The 17,170-nt window shown below is 44.0% G+C and overlaps 1 protein-coding gene across 7 annotated transcripts in view; it reads left to right on the forward strand.

Moving 5' to 3' along the window:
* The window catches only part of TANC1 (tetratricopeptide repeat, ankyrin repeat and coiled-coil containing 1), a 206,615-nt gene that overhangs the window by 124,159 nt on the left and 65,286 nt on the right, over positions 1-17,170 (forward strand). For 5 of the 7 annotated variants that reach the window (XM_064484816.1, XM_031451472.2, XM_064484817.1 and 2 more), the window contains exons 5-7: positions 3,297-3,401; positions 14,317-14,447; positions 15,502-15,688. In XM_064484816.1, the coding sequence (XP_064340886.1) occupies positions 3,297-3,401; positions 14,317-14,447; positions 15,502-15,688 (423 nt within the window). The remainder of the gene's footprint in view (positions 1-3,296; positions 3,402-14,316; positions 14,448-15,501; positions 15,689-17,170) is intronic. The other 2 variants (XM_064484813.1, XM_064484815.1) reach the window with 1 other exon arrangement.

Consider the following 17,170-nt stretch of genomic DNA (forward strand, 5'->3'; position numbering starts at 1 on the left):
GTTTTACAGCATTTGAGATTCAGCTGTTTGTGAAAAGCAATTTAAATAAAAGGATCATGTTGGAAGGCAGTGGTTTATATTCACTTCAGAATATTTCAGCTCCTAGTAAGAGGGGAGATCAGAGACCAGTAAGTATGAATAAAAGATTGGCTGAATGTATAGCCAAGGCCTGTGGACAATTGAGTGATGGAAGTCCCACTGCCCTGGCCTTTCCTAGGATTGCCATTTAATCTAGATTTCCTAGTTTTACAAGTGCTGGGTGGTACTTCAGTGCATGGGCTTCAAACCTGTACAGACCACAAAACTGAATTCCTGCTTTACCATGTGTGCGCCATAAGCAAATTGTTGAACTGATTTGAGCCTCAGTTTCCTGACCTGAAAATGGGGGCAGGGTGAGAAATAGTACTTTTCTCCCAAAGTTTATTAGGATGGAATGAATTAATGTATGTAAGTGCTTAGCCTCATGTGACCACTGAATATGGTTTTATTTACTTTGTTTTATTCTGGGTCTCCTTTGGTTTCTAGCCTCACTGTTCACTGCGCCAGGCACTGTGCTGAACCTGGGAACCAGAGCAGCCTGGTCTCTGCTCTCATGGGCTTTCCTCTTAGAGCTGAAGCCCCCCTCATTCATCTTTTGGCTCTGGGATGTCTGAGATCTGAGTTGGAGAGGGAGGGGGGCCACATTTGAACCTAGGTCTGCCCAACTCCAGAAGCTCTCCTCTTGGCACCATCACCCCCAGTGCTGAGTGTTCTTGCAGTGAGTGGCCAGCCTCTGAGCAGAGCACAGTTACAGACGGTGGTGGGGCGCAGTGCTCTGGTGACGTTGGGGTTCAGGGTTTCAGCCGTTGCTAGCAACCATTGTACATCCATGTGAAATAGCCCACATTTTAAGAGTGTTTAATATTGGAGGACGTACGGGGTAGGTAGATTGGGAGCCTGGAAGTAGATCTCTTTAGATTTGCCGTACTGTACCCTGAAGAGTTAAGGTAGGTGGGAACTTGCAGTTACTTCTTGAGTAGTGTGTGGTGGGGGCAGCTTGAATCACTGGACAACAGGAGTAGAAGGCTTTAGCTCCTGTGAGTTCTTTAAATGGAGGAGAACAGGATGATGGAGAAAAGGTACCCTTGATGGATCTCTTACCACAGGGAGTAGGTTGGGAAGTAGGAGTGTAGAAAGGTTCTCAGATTCATCCTGCGTCCATTTCTGTCTGCCCTGTCGGGGCCCTCGTCCTGCTTGCTGCCTCCTTCCCAGCAGGTAATCTCTGTTGCCCCTCTCTCCCGAGTCTTTTCCTCTGTGCGTGTTTACATACGCATAAGTCTGTGTTTTTGATAAAATCTGAAGCATATTTTGTATACTGTTGTATAGTTAATATTTTCCACATACATTTTCCCTCTCTCCCCAATAACCATTCCAGTTTAACCTTTTAAAAAATTCCCTTTCTGACAGGGTTAAATAAATTATGGAAGACAGCCATATGGTTCAGTGGTACATTAGCCATTTTAAAGCCGTGATTTCTAAAGTTTGAAATAATACCCCTATTTGTCAAGCACTAGAAGCTGCTTTGACAATGTAGCCTCTTTTAAAATGTGGCACATCATAACTGGCTGGGAGTTGGATCATTTTTATAGTAGTGTACATGCTCTTGCAGTTAACCTTTAGATGGCAGCATCTCTCACCATAAAGCATATTCAGAGTGGAATTTCTCAGATACATAAGATGTTTGACACAGAAGAATACTCAGAATTGCCTGACTCCCCTCTCCCGGGTGCGGTGAGGGTGATGTAGCTGAGGCCCCAGAGGGGCGGGGCTGTGGCCCAGGGAGCCAGAGGGGGACCTGTGGACCCCTGGCTAGCCCTCTTCCACCAGCCTTTCTCTTATGGATGGGAAATGTTTCCTGTCTCTGTGGCCTTGTGAACAGCACACTTTAACTATAAGGCAACCAAGGAAAATGAGTTGAGTGGATGATTCTGTACCAGAATGTCATGGGATGTTTGAAAGGAGCAGACAGAATAGACAGTCTTTTTTTTTTTTTTAAAGCAGCTTTATTTAGATACAAATCACACACCATACAGTGCACTCAGTTGACGTGTACACTACAGCAGTTTTTAGTATATTCACAGGGTTTTGCAACCATCACCACAGCCTAACTTTAGACCATTTTTATCACTGCAGACCCCATAGCCATCACCCCACAAGCCTGCACATCCCCAGTCCCTGGCAACTATTCATACATTATTTCTATAAATTCGCCTGTTCTGGACATTCTATATGAGTGGAATCGTATATACATGGTCTGTGGGGACTGGCTTCTTTCACTTAGCAAAATGCTTTCAGGGCTTTGTCCATGTTACAGCATGAATAGTTCTTTATTCATTTTTATTGTCCAGTGATATTCCATTGTATGAATGTACCGTATTTTGTTATCAGTTGATGGACAGTTGGCTATTATGAATAATGCTACTAAGAGCATTCATGTACAAATTTTTGCCTGAACATACATTGACATAGAAGTGGGTTTGTTGGGCCATATGCTAACACTATGTGTTTAACCATCTGAGGAACCGCTGAGCTGTTCTCCAAAGTGGCTGCACCTGCGCATTGCCACCAGCTCTATGTGAGGGGGTCCATTCAGTCTGTTTTAGAATCCCAGATTTTCTGATGATGAGCTGGGGTTGAGAGAGAGGTGAGAGAGAGGGCTGTCAGCTCTCTTGTGTCCCCAGCTCACATCCTGAACTGGCCTCTCTGAAGGCAGCTATATCAGCTGCCAAGAAGGCAGCCGTCTCTCTGCCCCCGCGCCATCCCCCTGCGTCACCAGCCTGATAAAACGTCTGCGTTCCATGGCCGCTCCGAGCGAGGTTGATGTTACCGTCTGGCTGCTGGTAACTCTTGCCTCCTGGCTTTGGACATACCAGGCAACCCAATTGTCTCTTCCCAGTTAGAGAAAAATTCCAAATAAAACACCCTTCACCACAAGCTGTCCGGGTCTGGACATGTCAAAATCACCTACGTGACATACACCAAAGACAGCTGTAGAGACGGCACGGCAGAATAGCAGCTTTTGTTTTTGTCGGAGTTTACATTCTCGAAGCTGAGCTTGGACCCCTTTCTCCTTTGGCAGCCCAGACTGGATGTTCCCGCGTCTGGACTAAAATGACCGTGTGTGTATTCAAGGGAGGGGAAGGGGCCGGCTCTTCCTTTAGGCATCTCTGGGTCCTGGTGAGGACACTCACTGTAAATTCTGAAGCTTTGTTTGCAGCTGGAAAAAATTAGCCACACTTAGATCTTTCCCACCGCAGGTCCTGTCAGGAAGCCCAAGTATGTGGAAAGCCCCAGAGTGCCTGGAGACGCAGTCATAATCCCGTTCCGAGACGTGCCCAAGCCAGCAGAGCCCAGTGAGAATGGTAAGAGTATGTTTTCAACAATTTCCCCCGCTAAAGATTTTACATCATGACACTCCACTGCTGAGTGACCCTTGAGTGCCTCTTGCGGGAATGCTTTGCTAAACTGAATGTATCTGGGAGGTGGTTTTCCTCGGGCAGTTACAGAGATCTGTTTAACAAATGTAAATTCTTGGGCTTATGTACACAGAGTAGGAATAGATGAGTGGGTGCATATGCATTGTTTAAGGTTGAGATTTATTTCCTGTCCATTTTGACCTCCCTGGTTTGGGGGGATATGAAAAGCCAGCCAGTGGACTTCTTACAGGACATTCTGTTTTGTTTTTTAGTACTCTATCGTTTTAGAATATTCAACAACAGGCTTTGGCTGAAAAGCTGAAACTTTAGCTGAAACTTTAACTAGCTTTCTTAAAAGCCTATGGTAGCTTTGGAGAGCTGTTTATTTTTTTAACATCAGAAGTTTTTCTTCAGAAAATGTTGAAGTAGGGGCTACAAAAATCCAAATTGATTGAAACCTTTTTATAAAGACATTTTATATTTTGCTTTTCCCCCCATATCTGGAAATATGTGTAACAGACATTACAAATTATAACATTTCATAGATGTATCAGTAGTTTTTATTTTTTTTCTTTTTCAGTCTTATTAGGTAGAATTATTACAGTTTGACTGCACATATACATTATATTGCATATAAATACATATATACAATATAGTGCACTTTTTTTAGTTTACATATATGTACTGATCGTTGAATAGTTCTTAATTCTTTTTTAATCAATTCAAGGTTATACCTGTTTGTTCCCTTCTGGGATGGGGGTGTCCCCAACTCGCAACTCTCAGGTCTTTATGTGTTTCAAATTTACATCCTATTTTCCTGCAGAAACATGTGGTTAAGAATCCTGGCATGTGTAGAGAAGCCTATGGACACAAGTGTGTGTAGTAAGGCTGAAAGAGACAACTCATCCACATTTCCACCTTGGAATATCTGGCATCCACCTCTCCCTAATTGTGGGTGGATAGGGGTATAGCTTCTACCACTGTGTGTGCATTTCATGTTTCTGCTGGTGCATAGTGGGGCATGGGTACGAAGTAGGACATGGGAATGTGGAGTGGGGTGATGGTGGTGAAAATAAAGCTAAAAATGAGCTGAGTGGAAGGATTGTCAGAAGATGAAAATCAAGAAGAGGTGTTTGGCATGGGTGGGGGCAAGGGGACCAGGAGCCGGGCCTCCTGGGCAGGGGAGAGGTGCCATTGCCTGCTTCTTGGCATGAGAATTTCCACCCTTTTCCCTTCTGTCCATGCACCCAGCCGTTGGGTTTAGGTCAGAGGTTCACAGTAGGGTTTGTGCTGAGGAGGGGCAGGGCGCCGAGTGTGTGGTGGTGCAGAGGGGAGGGTCTGCTGTGCTGTCTGGTTAGGACAGCCTACGTACATGATGGTCCCCCTTGTTGTGAATTCATGGGTGTAGGGTGTCTGGGTGTCACTCTGTTCTCTCATTTCTATTCTGGGTGTCAAAAAGAAAAGGAAAACCTGTTGCTCTGAAGTGAGTATCGAAAATCAAATTTACTGAGCTGTCTGCTCATCAGAATAAGCCTGCCACCCTTAACCCTCATACCGACCCACCAAAGCCTGTGAAGTCTTGGGCTGTTACGTACCTGGCATTTGGCTGGTGTAGACTCCACTATGTGACCCCTTCCTGTGTGACAGGGAGTACTGTTGAGGTCCTGTCTGGAGTGTAGAGCGCTCCATGGGTAAGAATGGAGAGAAATTAAGGATTTTTATTGGGCAAAGAAAAGAGGTTGTAAATAGTTCCCACTGTCAACATTTCTGCCCTTGCCCAAGGCGGAATTGGCTGTGTTTCCTGAAGGGAGGAGGATTTCTTATGCTTGGCTGCCAGCTGAGCTAAATTCAAGTACAGTGATTGATGTCGCTGGCATAGCCTGCAGTTTGCAGGTGCACCTTCTCCTGAGACCCTCACTCCCAGATTCAGCACCATTAGTCTCCAGGGACTGAAATTATGACATATCTGGGCTGCAAATACAGACCAGGAGTTTCCAGAAGTTTCACCAGAATTAAAAAACAGGGTACATTTCCCCTTTTTTAGGTGTCTGGGAAAGGGCCTAGTTCATGTGTGTGGACACATGATCTTTCATAGAGAGCTGTGATGCTGGTGGAAACCCGAGCAAAGTTACCTGTTGGTTGATGAGGAGCTGGTTGCCTAACAAAATTCACCTTGGCGATTAGTAAAGGATAGTGTGTTTAGTAATCTCCAGGGAATCCTTTAAATTTCAATGGAGTTAATTAAGTTTGCCATATTAAAATATAAATTTTACGTCTAGGTCATTGAATCTAAAAGAGAGGCTGGAGCAAACTGAAACTAATTAAGTCTGAGTATTAGCCCAAGTATGTACAGATGCATCATGCACTAAATCCTAACTTCCAGGGCTTTATCACAGTGTTTTCACTTAGGTTTTAATTTAAATTTTGGGCTTATACTTTCCATATTTCCTTTGGACATTTTTTCAAAAAGTCTAAGACACTTTTCTGAATACTGTCAATTATAGCATTTCAGTATCCGCCAGACTAGGAAACTATTGAAAACAGCCCCTCATGAAATGCTTTTGAAATTTCCCATAGACTCGTGAAGTATCAAATTATTCCTAGATGTTTGAAATACCCTTCCCAGACTAAGCTGCCTCGCTTGATGGTCATGTAGCTCCATAAATTCTGGACTCTGAGCTCTCTGAAATTTAAATCAAAGTAAAACAAAACCAATGAGCACTTTGAATTTATCCATTAATGTATAAGCAGTTGTATTTGTGTGATTTGCATGTTTTAGCCATGTGAGAGGTGGGTTATATGGTGTGGGCAGATGAACATTTTTACTGTAGGCAAAGAACCTGTTTCTTAAAGTTTACATTAACTTGGAACATCTTTATGGAAGGCCATTCTACTTTATTCGGTATTTTTAAATATTTTGGAAAGACTGCATTTTCTACTCTGACAAAAAAGAGTGACTTAATGAGGTCCGCAAACAAAATACATTTCCCCTTTTCCTGTCAAGTGATCCTAATAAGCTGTGTGTCATATGAAGTAAGTTCTTCACAAATATGCCTCCTTTCGCTAAACCAACATACTTTTTAAGGGGAAGAGGTTACTTACCCACAATACCTCTGCCTTAAGGGAAAATAAAAAGCCAGATAAATTAGGGAGAATTATTAAATGATAATAGGGTTCACAGGTATGTTTCTTTGAATTAGGGGCAACCATAATCCATTTAGGTTTGCTTCAGTCTATCATTAGCTACTTGAGCAAGCTTTGATAGGGTGGGTGAGAAAGTTTTAGTCCTATGAGTCATTGCTCGGTGAAGATCAATCTCAAAATATGATGAAACTTTTTCCTAGCCATCTAGTTAGCAAGTAAAACTAACACATATGAAACAGCAGAATAATTAAATGCAAAACTGTCTTATTAGGAGGAGTGAGTCTTTTGTTAGATATATGTTTGAGTAAATATTAGCCCCTTACGTTTTTGATTACTATTTCAGACATTCAAAAAGATGTAGAGAATGAAAAAGTACAAAAAATATGGTACCTGTCTACCCACTGCTCAGTTTAAGAAATAAAACATTACTGTTTCCTTCTGATCACATTTCTCTTCCTTTCCTAAGAGGTAACCTTGCTTACCTGCTCATTTAATTTTCAGCTTCTTAGGGTAGTGATGCATCATTTGACCAATGGTTGAATAAGGTTTTGGTTAGATCAAAGTACAGAGAGGGGACATACATGGTGTGTGTGCGCAGGTGGAGAGACGAGAGGTAGAGTGGCCATTCATTCTGCACTTCCTTGAATAAATGCTAAATTCTTATTCTGTGAAAAGCACTGTGTTGGCTGCCATTTAAGATGGGTTGTCAAGCATAATAGGTCCTTTTTTCTTAGAGCCTTAGAGTCTGCTGGGATTAAAGACTTGCATATGCAGAGTAACTATAATATGGGGGAGTAGTGTTGACTAATCCAAGCTGTGTGACAAATTGGGTGCAAAGGGAGGTGCTGTGCTGGGAAAGACTTGCTTGGAGCTATGCCTTAAGATTCACCTGTCAACAAAGTGTAGGGTACAGTGGGGCAGGAAGGAGACTAGAATCAAGGGGAATGGCTAGAAAGTGATTTCAGTAGCTAAGTGAGAGAATAAGATCTCAAGTTAGAACAGGATCAGGAAAGAAGTGATGAATAGGAAGATTTTTGAGGAGTTGCAAGGACCTGGAAGCCGGAAGAGACAAGGACAATGACTTCACAGTTTTGAGACTTAAAAGGCCTAGCCAGAAGAGAGGGAGCCGTCCGTTTTGGTTTGAGTTCAGCTTCAGGCATGTTGACTTTGAGGTTTTGGAACTTCTAGGCAAAGGTGTCTAGTGAACAGTTGGGAAATCACACTGGGGCTTAAGAAAGAGCTCAGGAGGTAAACTGGGCAGCCTTTGCTTAGACAGAACATGATGAGACCAGGCGCATTGGACTAGGGAAAGGTCACCGAGAGGAGAGAACTGAAAAACTTTGGTATTTTATTCTTGATCTGTGAATAAGCTGGAAAAAAACACCAGCAAAATGGTGGAAGAACCCACAAAACCACACAGTATCCATTTCCCCTGAGTGTCTAATGTGACGACAGTGGCCACTTTCTTCCTGGGAGGACAGAGTATTTGCAAGGTCAAAAATACATAGGAAAATAAAAGGAGACGGGCTTTTTTTTTTTTTTTTTTAAAGTTACTGTGCCTAACAGGGCTGTTTGAGGAGACTTGTGAAGGTAAATGAGTTTAAGTTGTAGGTACATGATAAGGAAATGAAATTGGTGAAGGTAAACCACCTATCTTTTACCCCCAAGGAGCTGAGCAAGTAAATGAGAGGAGATCAGTTAGTAGGGTGGAGGGGTGTGTGTGTGTGAATATGGCTTTATTTAGTATTTTTAAGAAAAGGGAGAATTTAGTGCAGGTGAAGACTTAAAGGTTCTACAAGTGTGGGTCATGGATTTCTAGGCGTCTTCAGGACCCTCAAGGGGTCTGTGAGGTCAAAACTCTTCTCATAATAACACTGAGTTATTTCTGTTTCTCTTGCCTTGACATTTGCAGTGATGGTGTAAAAGCAGCTGTTGGTAAAACTTCTGATGCCTTCGTGCACGTCAGAGGAAGGGCACCAGCTATTCTAGGGCTACACATGGGTTTGTTTTTTTTTTAACCACTGCACACTTCCATCAGAAGTAATACTTCACTGAAGAAAGTCCTTGACGAAACACTAAAAATAATGAATGTTGTTCAGTCTTGACCCTTGAATTTCCATCTTTCTATAGTCTGTGTGAGGAAGTTGGAGGTCCACATAAAGCACTTCTGCTCTGTGCTGAAGTGTCATGGTTGTCTCCAGGAGAAGCACCTGTGTGATGGTTTGAATTGCAAGCTGAACTAGCCATTTTTTTTTTTAATGGAACACCATTTTTACTTGAAAGAACGACTAACAAATCATGGTTACTCAGAATTGGGTATTTGACACATTTTCTCAAAAAGGAACACAAATGATCACGTCACTTCAATTAAAAAAAAAAACAAACCTGACAGGGATTAGTTGCCAATGACAAAATTTGACCTTTTGAATGAAAATTAGGGGAATTTGCATCTGTCACAATGAGCTTGACAGCTTCCCAGGACTTTTCTATAGAGATCTGTGGTGATATTAATGAATGTGGTATTTTGATGTTGTCTAATAAAATGTGTCAACACTGGCAAGATCTGCAAAACCCATATTTTCCAAATGACCCCTATACATGATGTTATAAACCCTTGCATGGGTGAAAATCCATTTGAAGCATAAAACAGACCATTGGATTTTACTGTAACAGAGTACAGAAAGTTCACTGATACAGATTCAGAGTCAACACTGGAACTAGCCTTTAAGAAATTGCTGCTTGTCAGGTTTTAGGGAGGTATCAGAGTATCTGTAATTAACTGAGAAGGTTCCTCCCTTTCCCCACTACACAGCTCTCGGAAGCCACAATCCTTCCCATGTTTCAACCCAAGAATGTATATCACAACAACCCGTATCACAACAACCCGTATCACAACAGATTGAATGCAGAAGTAGACATCAGAATCCAACCATCTTCTATTAAATCAGATGCTAAAAAGAATTCCCAAGGTTGTAAAACAGTGTCATTCTTAAGTAACTTTTAAATTGAAAATATGCCTTTTTAAGTTAAAAATGTTACTTGTTAATGCAATTTTTATTAACTTAAAATGGGTTAACATCGATTTTTAAATTATTGGTTTTAATTTCTAACATAAGTAACCATAGATATAACCCACATAAACCAAAGCTCTTTGGAATCCTCGATTTTTAACAGTGAGCTCTGAGATCAAAAAGTCTGAGAACCACTGGCTTAGAGGAAGGAAAAGGAGAGAGGGAGAAAATTAAAATAGATGAGAGAATTGAGCCAGAATCTAATGGCTATCTATACTTGAGGATGAGGGCTTAGAGATAAGTGGCAGTATGATTGAAGAGAAAAGGGCTAATTCAGGAAACATTTTGAAAGAGGACATGGTAAGATATGGTGACAGTTTCAGTATAGGGTGCATGAGAGGAAAAGCTTAAAGATAACTTGTATAATAGCTATGTGTTTGTATTACAGACCTGGAAACTGATTATTGACAGAACTAGATCAGGTTCATGGATGGATGCTCATTTATAAATACTGTTTTTGGAGATTCAAGGAGGAGGGGTTGGCGATGGCTCAGGAGAAGGAGTAACCAGAAAGAGGCAGGAAGTGTTTGTGGAACAGAAAGCAAGGAAGGCAAGAGGCTTAGCAAGAAGCCGGTCATGGGCACGTAGAGGCAGAGGACGGGGTTTAACGTCAAGCAAGGCTGTGTCTCATTTGAAAGACTTGATTCAGAGGTACTGTCTTGGAAGCTGATAAGTCAGTGGTTCAAGGTCGTATGCTAGTGAACAGCCAGACATCAGCAACACTGCCCAGGGCTCCGCTGAGTGTGAGGAGGGTGAGAGTGGAGAAGAGGCTCCTCTCGATGGCGCACCCTTTGGTAATCCCCAGGGACGCTGGGTTCTAATGAAGTCTGGCTTTAAGAGGAGGGGATGATTAGATGGGAGATGAAAGCAGTGAGCATGGGCCAACTTGAAGCAGTTTGATAATCAGAAAAATGAGGAAATTGGTTGTCTTGAAGGAATAGTGAGTTCAGAAACAGTTAAGGCAAGAAAATTCCAAACAGAAAACTTTTTTTTTTTAAGGTAAGAGAAATAGATGCACACTGAGTATAGATAGGAAGCCATGAAAACAGAAAATAGTAAGAAAATGGGTACTTGGTGTTAGAGTTGGTAGGAATAATGACCAACTTTGATACAGCATCTTAAAGATGTTTTGCTCATATGGTGTTTCTCACATGTGTTTTGAGCTTCATAACCTGTAAGAAGTGGGTTATGGCCACTTCCCTGATGAGGAAATTGAGGTTTAGAGAGGCTCAAGCAGTAAGGGGTCCAGGACAGCTTTAGTGGAGAGAAGTTCTTGCCTCTGAGACTGTAGGGGGAGGGGTTGAGGGGTGGTTATAAAGGGCTCAGATAGGTTTGACGTCAGGAGGGCGGTCACTGGGGAACCAGTCCCCTTGTGGACTGAACCTGCATGTTGGCGGCCCAGATGTGATCCAACAGGTGTGAATAGTTAAAAAAGAGCCAGGTGGGGAGTGATGGAAGAAACTCCCTTTGCCTTTCTCAGCGTGATTATTCCACAGTGGTGTGGTAGCCAGGCTTCCCCAAGAACATGATTGGGAGGAATAGCACTCTCTCCACTTGCCTGATGGATTCCTAGGGAGGGCGAGGCCAGTTAATTCTCTCAGCTCCAAGTATAGCCATCATGAATTCTTTCACTCTTTAAATCTATGAGATGTAAAGCATTGCTGAGAGATGAGGCCTTTCTCTCCAGCCCTTATCCCACTGGTATGGGGTAAGGTGCACCCATTATTGATGAGTGATGTAATATTAACTACACGAATGAAAATAACCTCTCCAGTTAGAGTGTCCCATTGAATTTTGGTTTGGGAGTCATTTTGGAATACGAATTATTGGCTCAAGGAAAATCCTGCCTGACTATTCAGATCTCAGTATTTGGTAATTGACTGCAGAAGGAGAAGTGCGTTTTCATTTCATAGTCGAAGTATCGGTGTGAGTTCATTGCCAACTCACCTCCCCCCAGATGGCACCGTCACACCGCACCCAGGGGTCCTTCTGCCAGAACGAAGAGTTCAGTGAGAGAATGCTCTGTGTGTTAGGGAAGGAAAGGTGCAGACAGCTTGAAGTGGATTAAGAAATTCATACTGAAGGGGACTTCTGAGGACAAGGTCACTAGGATGACATTTCAGTAAAAAGAATAATCTGAAAAGACAGTTGGGAAACCTTTGGAAGAAAGAAAATTGCAGTGGCTTAATGGATGCACAAACCGGAATGAAGAACACCTGTTCATTCATCCTGAACCTGGGTAGAGTTTTGGAGCTCTGGTAGAAACAAAGTCCAGGTTGAATAGTTAAGAGAGCAAGTTAATGATGAACTTGGGTGTCTCTTGTCTATTCAGACATGAGGCCTGGAATGTCCACTGCTCCCCAGCTTGTCTGAGGACTGGAGGTTTGGATGACAAGTTGTCTTTGGAGATGTGTGTATATATATCTCATAGGTACACAACACATGTATGTATCTTTTAATGAGAACCTTGACAATCTGGGGTGTCTGTCTGCAGCTGCAGTGGGGATTCTGCTGCTCCCACCCCGCAGGAACTGCACGGAGTGAGCCCCCAGTGAGCGGGGTGCGGTGGCCTCGTTTGCCGTCAGGGTGAATTCTGTGGCGGCCCACCCTGTGCAGCTGCTCTCTCTGCCTCCACAGCAGCTGCCAACTGGGAGTCGTTCCTGGCTCTTTCCCCAGAGCGTTTCAGGTTGGACCAGAAGCTAGACATTCTGGGGCAAGTCACAATTGGGTAGCCGGGTAGAGATTGTTTCGAAAGGAAGGGAGGTGTGGAATGGGGAAGCGGCTGAGTTCTGGCCCCTCACCCACTTGTTCCCCTTTCCAGCTGCATCCTGTTCTCTCCCTCCGGTCCAGCTGCCACCTAAGATAAAGTCACTGCCCTGCCTGAGCCTTGGGGCAAGGGAGGGCGAGACTGATCCTGTTCTGCAGTGGTTCAGCCCTTGGGTGTGCCTGGGTTGTACTGATTTGTTTTGGGTCCTGCCTTCCTTTCCCCAATGCCCATGTACCTTAAGAAACCAGATGTGGTTGGAGATCTCTGGTGGGAAGGGACCTTCTGTAGAGTGGCTTTGAGGGTGTGGTTGACACGCCCTGGGGTGGCTTCCTTACCCCAGTCACTGGCTTGGGGCTGCTGCTCTTCCATGTTATGAGTTTAACTCAGATGATCAGAAAGAGCAAGGCTTAACCTCTTAACCCAGAACAATGGAGCCTTGATTATTTTAGCCCTGCAGTTTTCTAGAGCAACCAAAAAACAACCAGCCTGGAAACAGCCCTTCTTCTCACCCTAAACCTTGGGAGCTTTGGAGAGCGAGCAAGGGGTAGAGTGCTTCTCCTTCCTTGAGGACACAGCCGGCCTCGTTTCCCTTGTCGCTGCCCTCCTGGAGCCTGACCTAGCAGAACTGATAATGTGGGCGAGGATAATACAGGTGGTCTTCTCAGCTCTGCTTACTTTGACTTTTGCAGCTGCTTAGAAAAGGCAAAGTTAGCGTTGAACGTTGATGGTGGTATTGCAGCTCCAAGGTAATACCGTGAATTTGTTCTTTCCTCATTTTATTTTTCTATGACCTCTTATCTATTATCTGCAGATTTCCACATCCAGGGAAAATGGTTTATGAATGTGTGGATCTGGGTACCTGGACAATTAACAAGAAACATTAAGATGAATGATTGTGTTACAGGTTGCATACTGTTAAGTTCTAACTTCATAGGCATGGTTTGCTTTATACATCATTTTCATTCCCTGATAAATGCCGACTTAAAACTGTTAGAATGAATAATGTGAATATCATTTTGTCAACCATAGTTAAGTTCCCACAGGCTTTGGATACAAGGTTAACCTATAGCTCAACATTTAAATCAAATCCAACAATAAAATTCTTGAGTGCAAGGAGCAAGATGACCAGCCTTAGAGAGACTAGAGGAAGGAACAGCTTCCAGACATGCCCTGTGACCTTCAGGTGAAATGTGCTTCCAGCATTAACCTGGAGTGTGCTGAGAACACAACTGATTTTTCTATGCCTCCTCATGGACAGAAGGGTATACTACTGGGTCCAGTCTCTTGGGACACGTTTCATTGGGACTTAAGGTCTTTGTTTCAGTGTGGACCCCTGATGATTGACCCTTGGGTTGGAATTCTGGTTTTGACTTTCATTCCTGTGGGGCATGCACTGCAAGTTTCCACCGAAGTAGTCATGCCCCTGTCTTGTTTCGTGAGAGCTCGGATTTCACATTTCCCCCAGCGTATAAGTAGCCAGCATGCCACTTGGGTTTTACTTTATTTTAACCTCCTGTAGGCATTGGACACACTGTGCTCTTTAAGAGTAAGGTGAAGGTTGGCCTTTTTCTACCTTTGGTGTCTGAAGTATATTTTGCATGACATGGAAAAATTGCTATCAGATAATGACACTGTTCTTCTGATTCAGGTCAACTGTTTCACCCTTTGCACCTGGAGTTTCTCTTTTACTGTTTTCTTAACCTGTCACAGCCTCTTAATTAGAATGTATTGCTGGAGGACAGGCGACATTGTCAAACTTTATGCGTTTTTATAAAAATACACAAAAGCACCAGGCGAGCAGCTGTAATGCCAGCTCTTCCAGATGCGGTACTGAAATTCCCCAGAGGGGCGTCTTCATTGTTTTCTTTCTTTGTTCCAGAAGCAAAGGCCGATAATGAACCGAGCTGTTCGCCGGCCGCTCAAGAACTGTTGACAAGGCTGGGATTTTTACTGGGCGAAGGGATCCCAAGTGCCACACACATAACCATTGAAGAAAAAAATGAGACCATGGTAATGCCCGAGGAAGGCACTGTGCCATCCCTGCTCAGAGGACCAGTGAAGGCGTAGCCGTCTCCCCCTGCCTCCCTGGGTTGGGTGGGGAGGTCATTGTTCAGGCCAAATATATCTGGGCCGTCGTGTATTGAAATATATTTCAACAGTTGGTTCGTGGGTTTTTGTAGTGGGGAGGTGGGGAGAAGCAGAACTTAGGAAAATGTCCACATTAACCTTCCGGAGAGGAGCAGCTCACTGGATTAAAGTGGCTGCAACAATTCCTTAGTAACGACATGACTTTTATCTTTATAGCACCATTCTTCTCATCTGGCTGCTTTCGTATATGCTTTCCTGTGCTTTTTTTTTTATCAGTTGAGATTTTGGAGGGTCAGTGGGGTGAGGAAAATATTTATAGGAAATGAGCAGACACAGAATAAAATGAGATCAAATGGATCATCTGCGAAGAGCACTCCCTGCCTAGGGAGCAGCGGCCTGGCCTGCCCCTGCATCCCACCATCCCTCTGAGATGCACAGGGGATGTGTGAATAACAGCGAGGGGCTGGAGCCCCTGCCCCTCCCCCCAGGTCTCTGCGGGAGTGTCCTGTGCTGATTGAGATCGCAGTGGCCACCCGTCTCCTTCCCCTGATCGCAGAGCCCATAAATCTCCAGGAATTGAATCAGGTGGCAGTGCTTGTGAAACATGACAAAAACAGAGTTCCCAGATTTTCCATACAGAGGTCAAAGAACCCATTTGTCTTCTGCAGACTTGAAATGAAAGGAAGTCTGCCTGTTTGCTATTTCTGTTTTACAAATACGCATTCCCACTCAATTATGTCTAAGACTACCCTTTTAAGAAAAAAGGAAGATCACAGTGGGAGGGGACAAGAACAAGATTTCTCTTTTAAAATTTGGAAGATGGTGTATATATCAAGCTCCCTAGATTTAAAAAAGAAAAAAACAGTTTTTCATGTTCCCGTTTTTAGTTTCATTGTTTTAGCGTCAAAATACAAAGGGAGGTGTAGCCGCGTCCTGTGAGAAGCCACACTAACTCCTCCTTGCATTCGTCTTGCAGTGCACAGCTCTGAGCCAAGGCATCAGCCCTTGCTCCACACTAACAAGCAGCACCGCATCTCCCAGCACCGATAGCCCCTGCTCCACCTTGAACAGCTGTGTCAGCAAGACGGCAGCCAACAAAAGTCCCTGTGAGACCATTAGCAGCCCTGGTTCCACCCTGGAGAGCAAGGACAGTGGAATTATAGGTAAGAAGCTCACTGCTCGGGAAGGTCATGGCTCCATGCACTTCATCCAGAGCGCTCACCGGGCCCTTCTCAAGAGGGCGTTAGCGTGGTGGGTGAAGGTCAGCCGCGCCGGGGCCCTGGCCTCTGCAGACAGCGCCGGCTCCATGGACAGCTGAGAGCATGAAGCATTCTTTGGCTTTTACATTCCTTGGTGTTTATCTTATAGCACGGGGCTCATTGGGTAAAGAAAATTTCCAGATCAGGCCTGGCCCCTGAAGTTGCAAAAGCCTTCCCTGCTCACTGAGTAATTCCATTTGATGGGAGTGAGGCCTGGATAGGACACACAGTAGGGTGGCGAAAGCCCTGTGTGTTGAGACACCTTCCCCGCCCAGTCTCAAGGTCACTGGTTTTCCCACTTATTTACAGGTGTGTGTTCTTTCGTTTCTTATAATGGCATCTGACCGCTGTTCGGAGGCCAGGATTTTCTAAGGAAACCATACCTACGCAGTGTTGTTGTGCTGAGGGTCTTCTGGGGATGCAGGGTACCCCTGACTCTAAGGCTGCTTGGCTGGGTGACTTGAGCAATATTGAATTGAGTTCTTTGCATACTTCTTTCCTTCTCAAAGGAAGTCAGAAGCAAGGATTTTTTATATGTATAACAAACATGATGCCGTACATCAGAAATTAACACAACGTTGTAAAGTGACTATTATTCAATAAAAAAAATAGCATTCTAAATTAAAATAATACATTTAAATTTTAAAAAGTAAGGATTCTGATTAGTTCAGTAGTTTCTGATTGATTAGAATCAACCAGGGAATTGAAGAGCCCTTGTTTTTACATCCTGCCCTGGACAGAGTGTGTTTGGGTTTCTGCAGGTGGGCCTGGGTGCCTGTGTGTCTCAGCCTGCAGCCTGGTGCCTTTCAGGTCACTCGCTCAGCCTCCCGTGCGCTGAGACCCGGCCGCACTCTAACACGGGTGCTGTCCTGCACAGCTCAGCTCCTCCCCGTGGCTGAGTGACGCACCTGTGTTTGAGGGATATTTTATGTTTTCTTACGGACTGAGCCCCACTCCCGTCCACATTAATAGGTAACCAAGTGCAGTGACGTCAGAGCTCTTTATTTTCTTTTGTAATGTGCAGTTTCCTTCAAGTGTCATTTGACAATCCAAGCTGCAGGTTCATCCAGTTTGTGTTTTGGAGATTATCACAGAAGAGCTGTGAGGTTTCTGGGACTGGGTTGCGGGCTCCCTGGTGTGGCCGCCCCACAGCTTTGTGAGGGTCCCTCTGCCTGAGGAAAGGCCTCTTCCCTGAGTTCTTACTTGGATCAGGATCTTCAGTGGGGTTTTGTTTCATTTGTGTCATATTTGTCTTACTGAGATACAAGTAGCCCACCATAATATTCTCCCATTTAAACCATCGAGTGGTTTGTGTTGTATTCAGAGTTGTGCAGTCATCACCACCATCTGATTTCAGAACAGTTTTGCCACCCCAAGAAGAAACCC

Source organism: Camelus dromedarius, chromosome 4 (assembly GCF_036321535.1).
Source record: "Camelus dromedarius isolate mCamDro1 chromosome 4, mCamDro1.pat, whole genome shotgun sequence".
Taxonomy (NCBI): Eukaryota; Metazoa; Chordata; class Mammalia; order Artiodactyla; family Camelidae; genus Camelus; species Camelus dromedarius.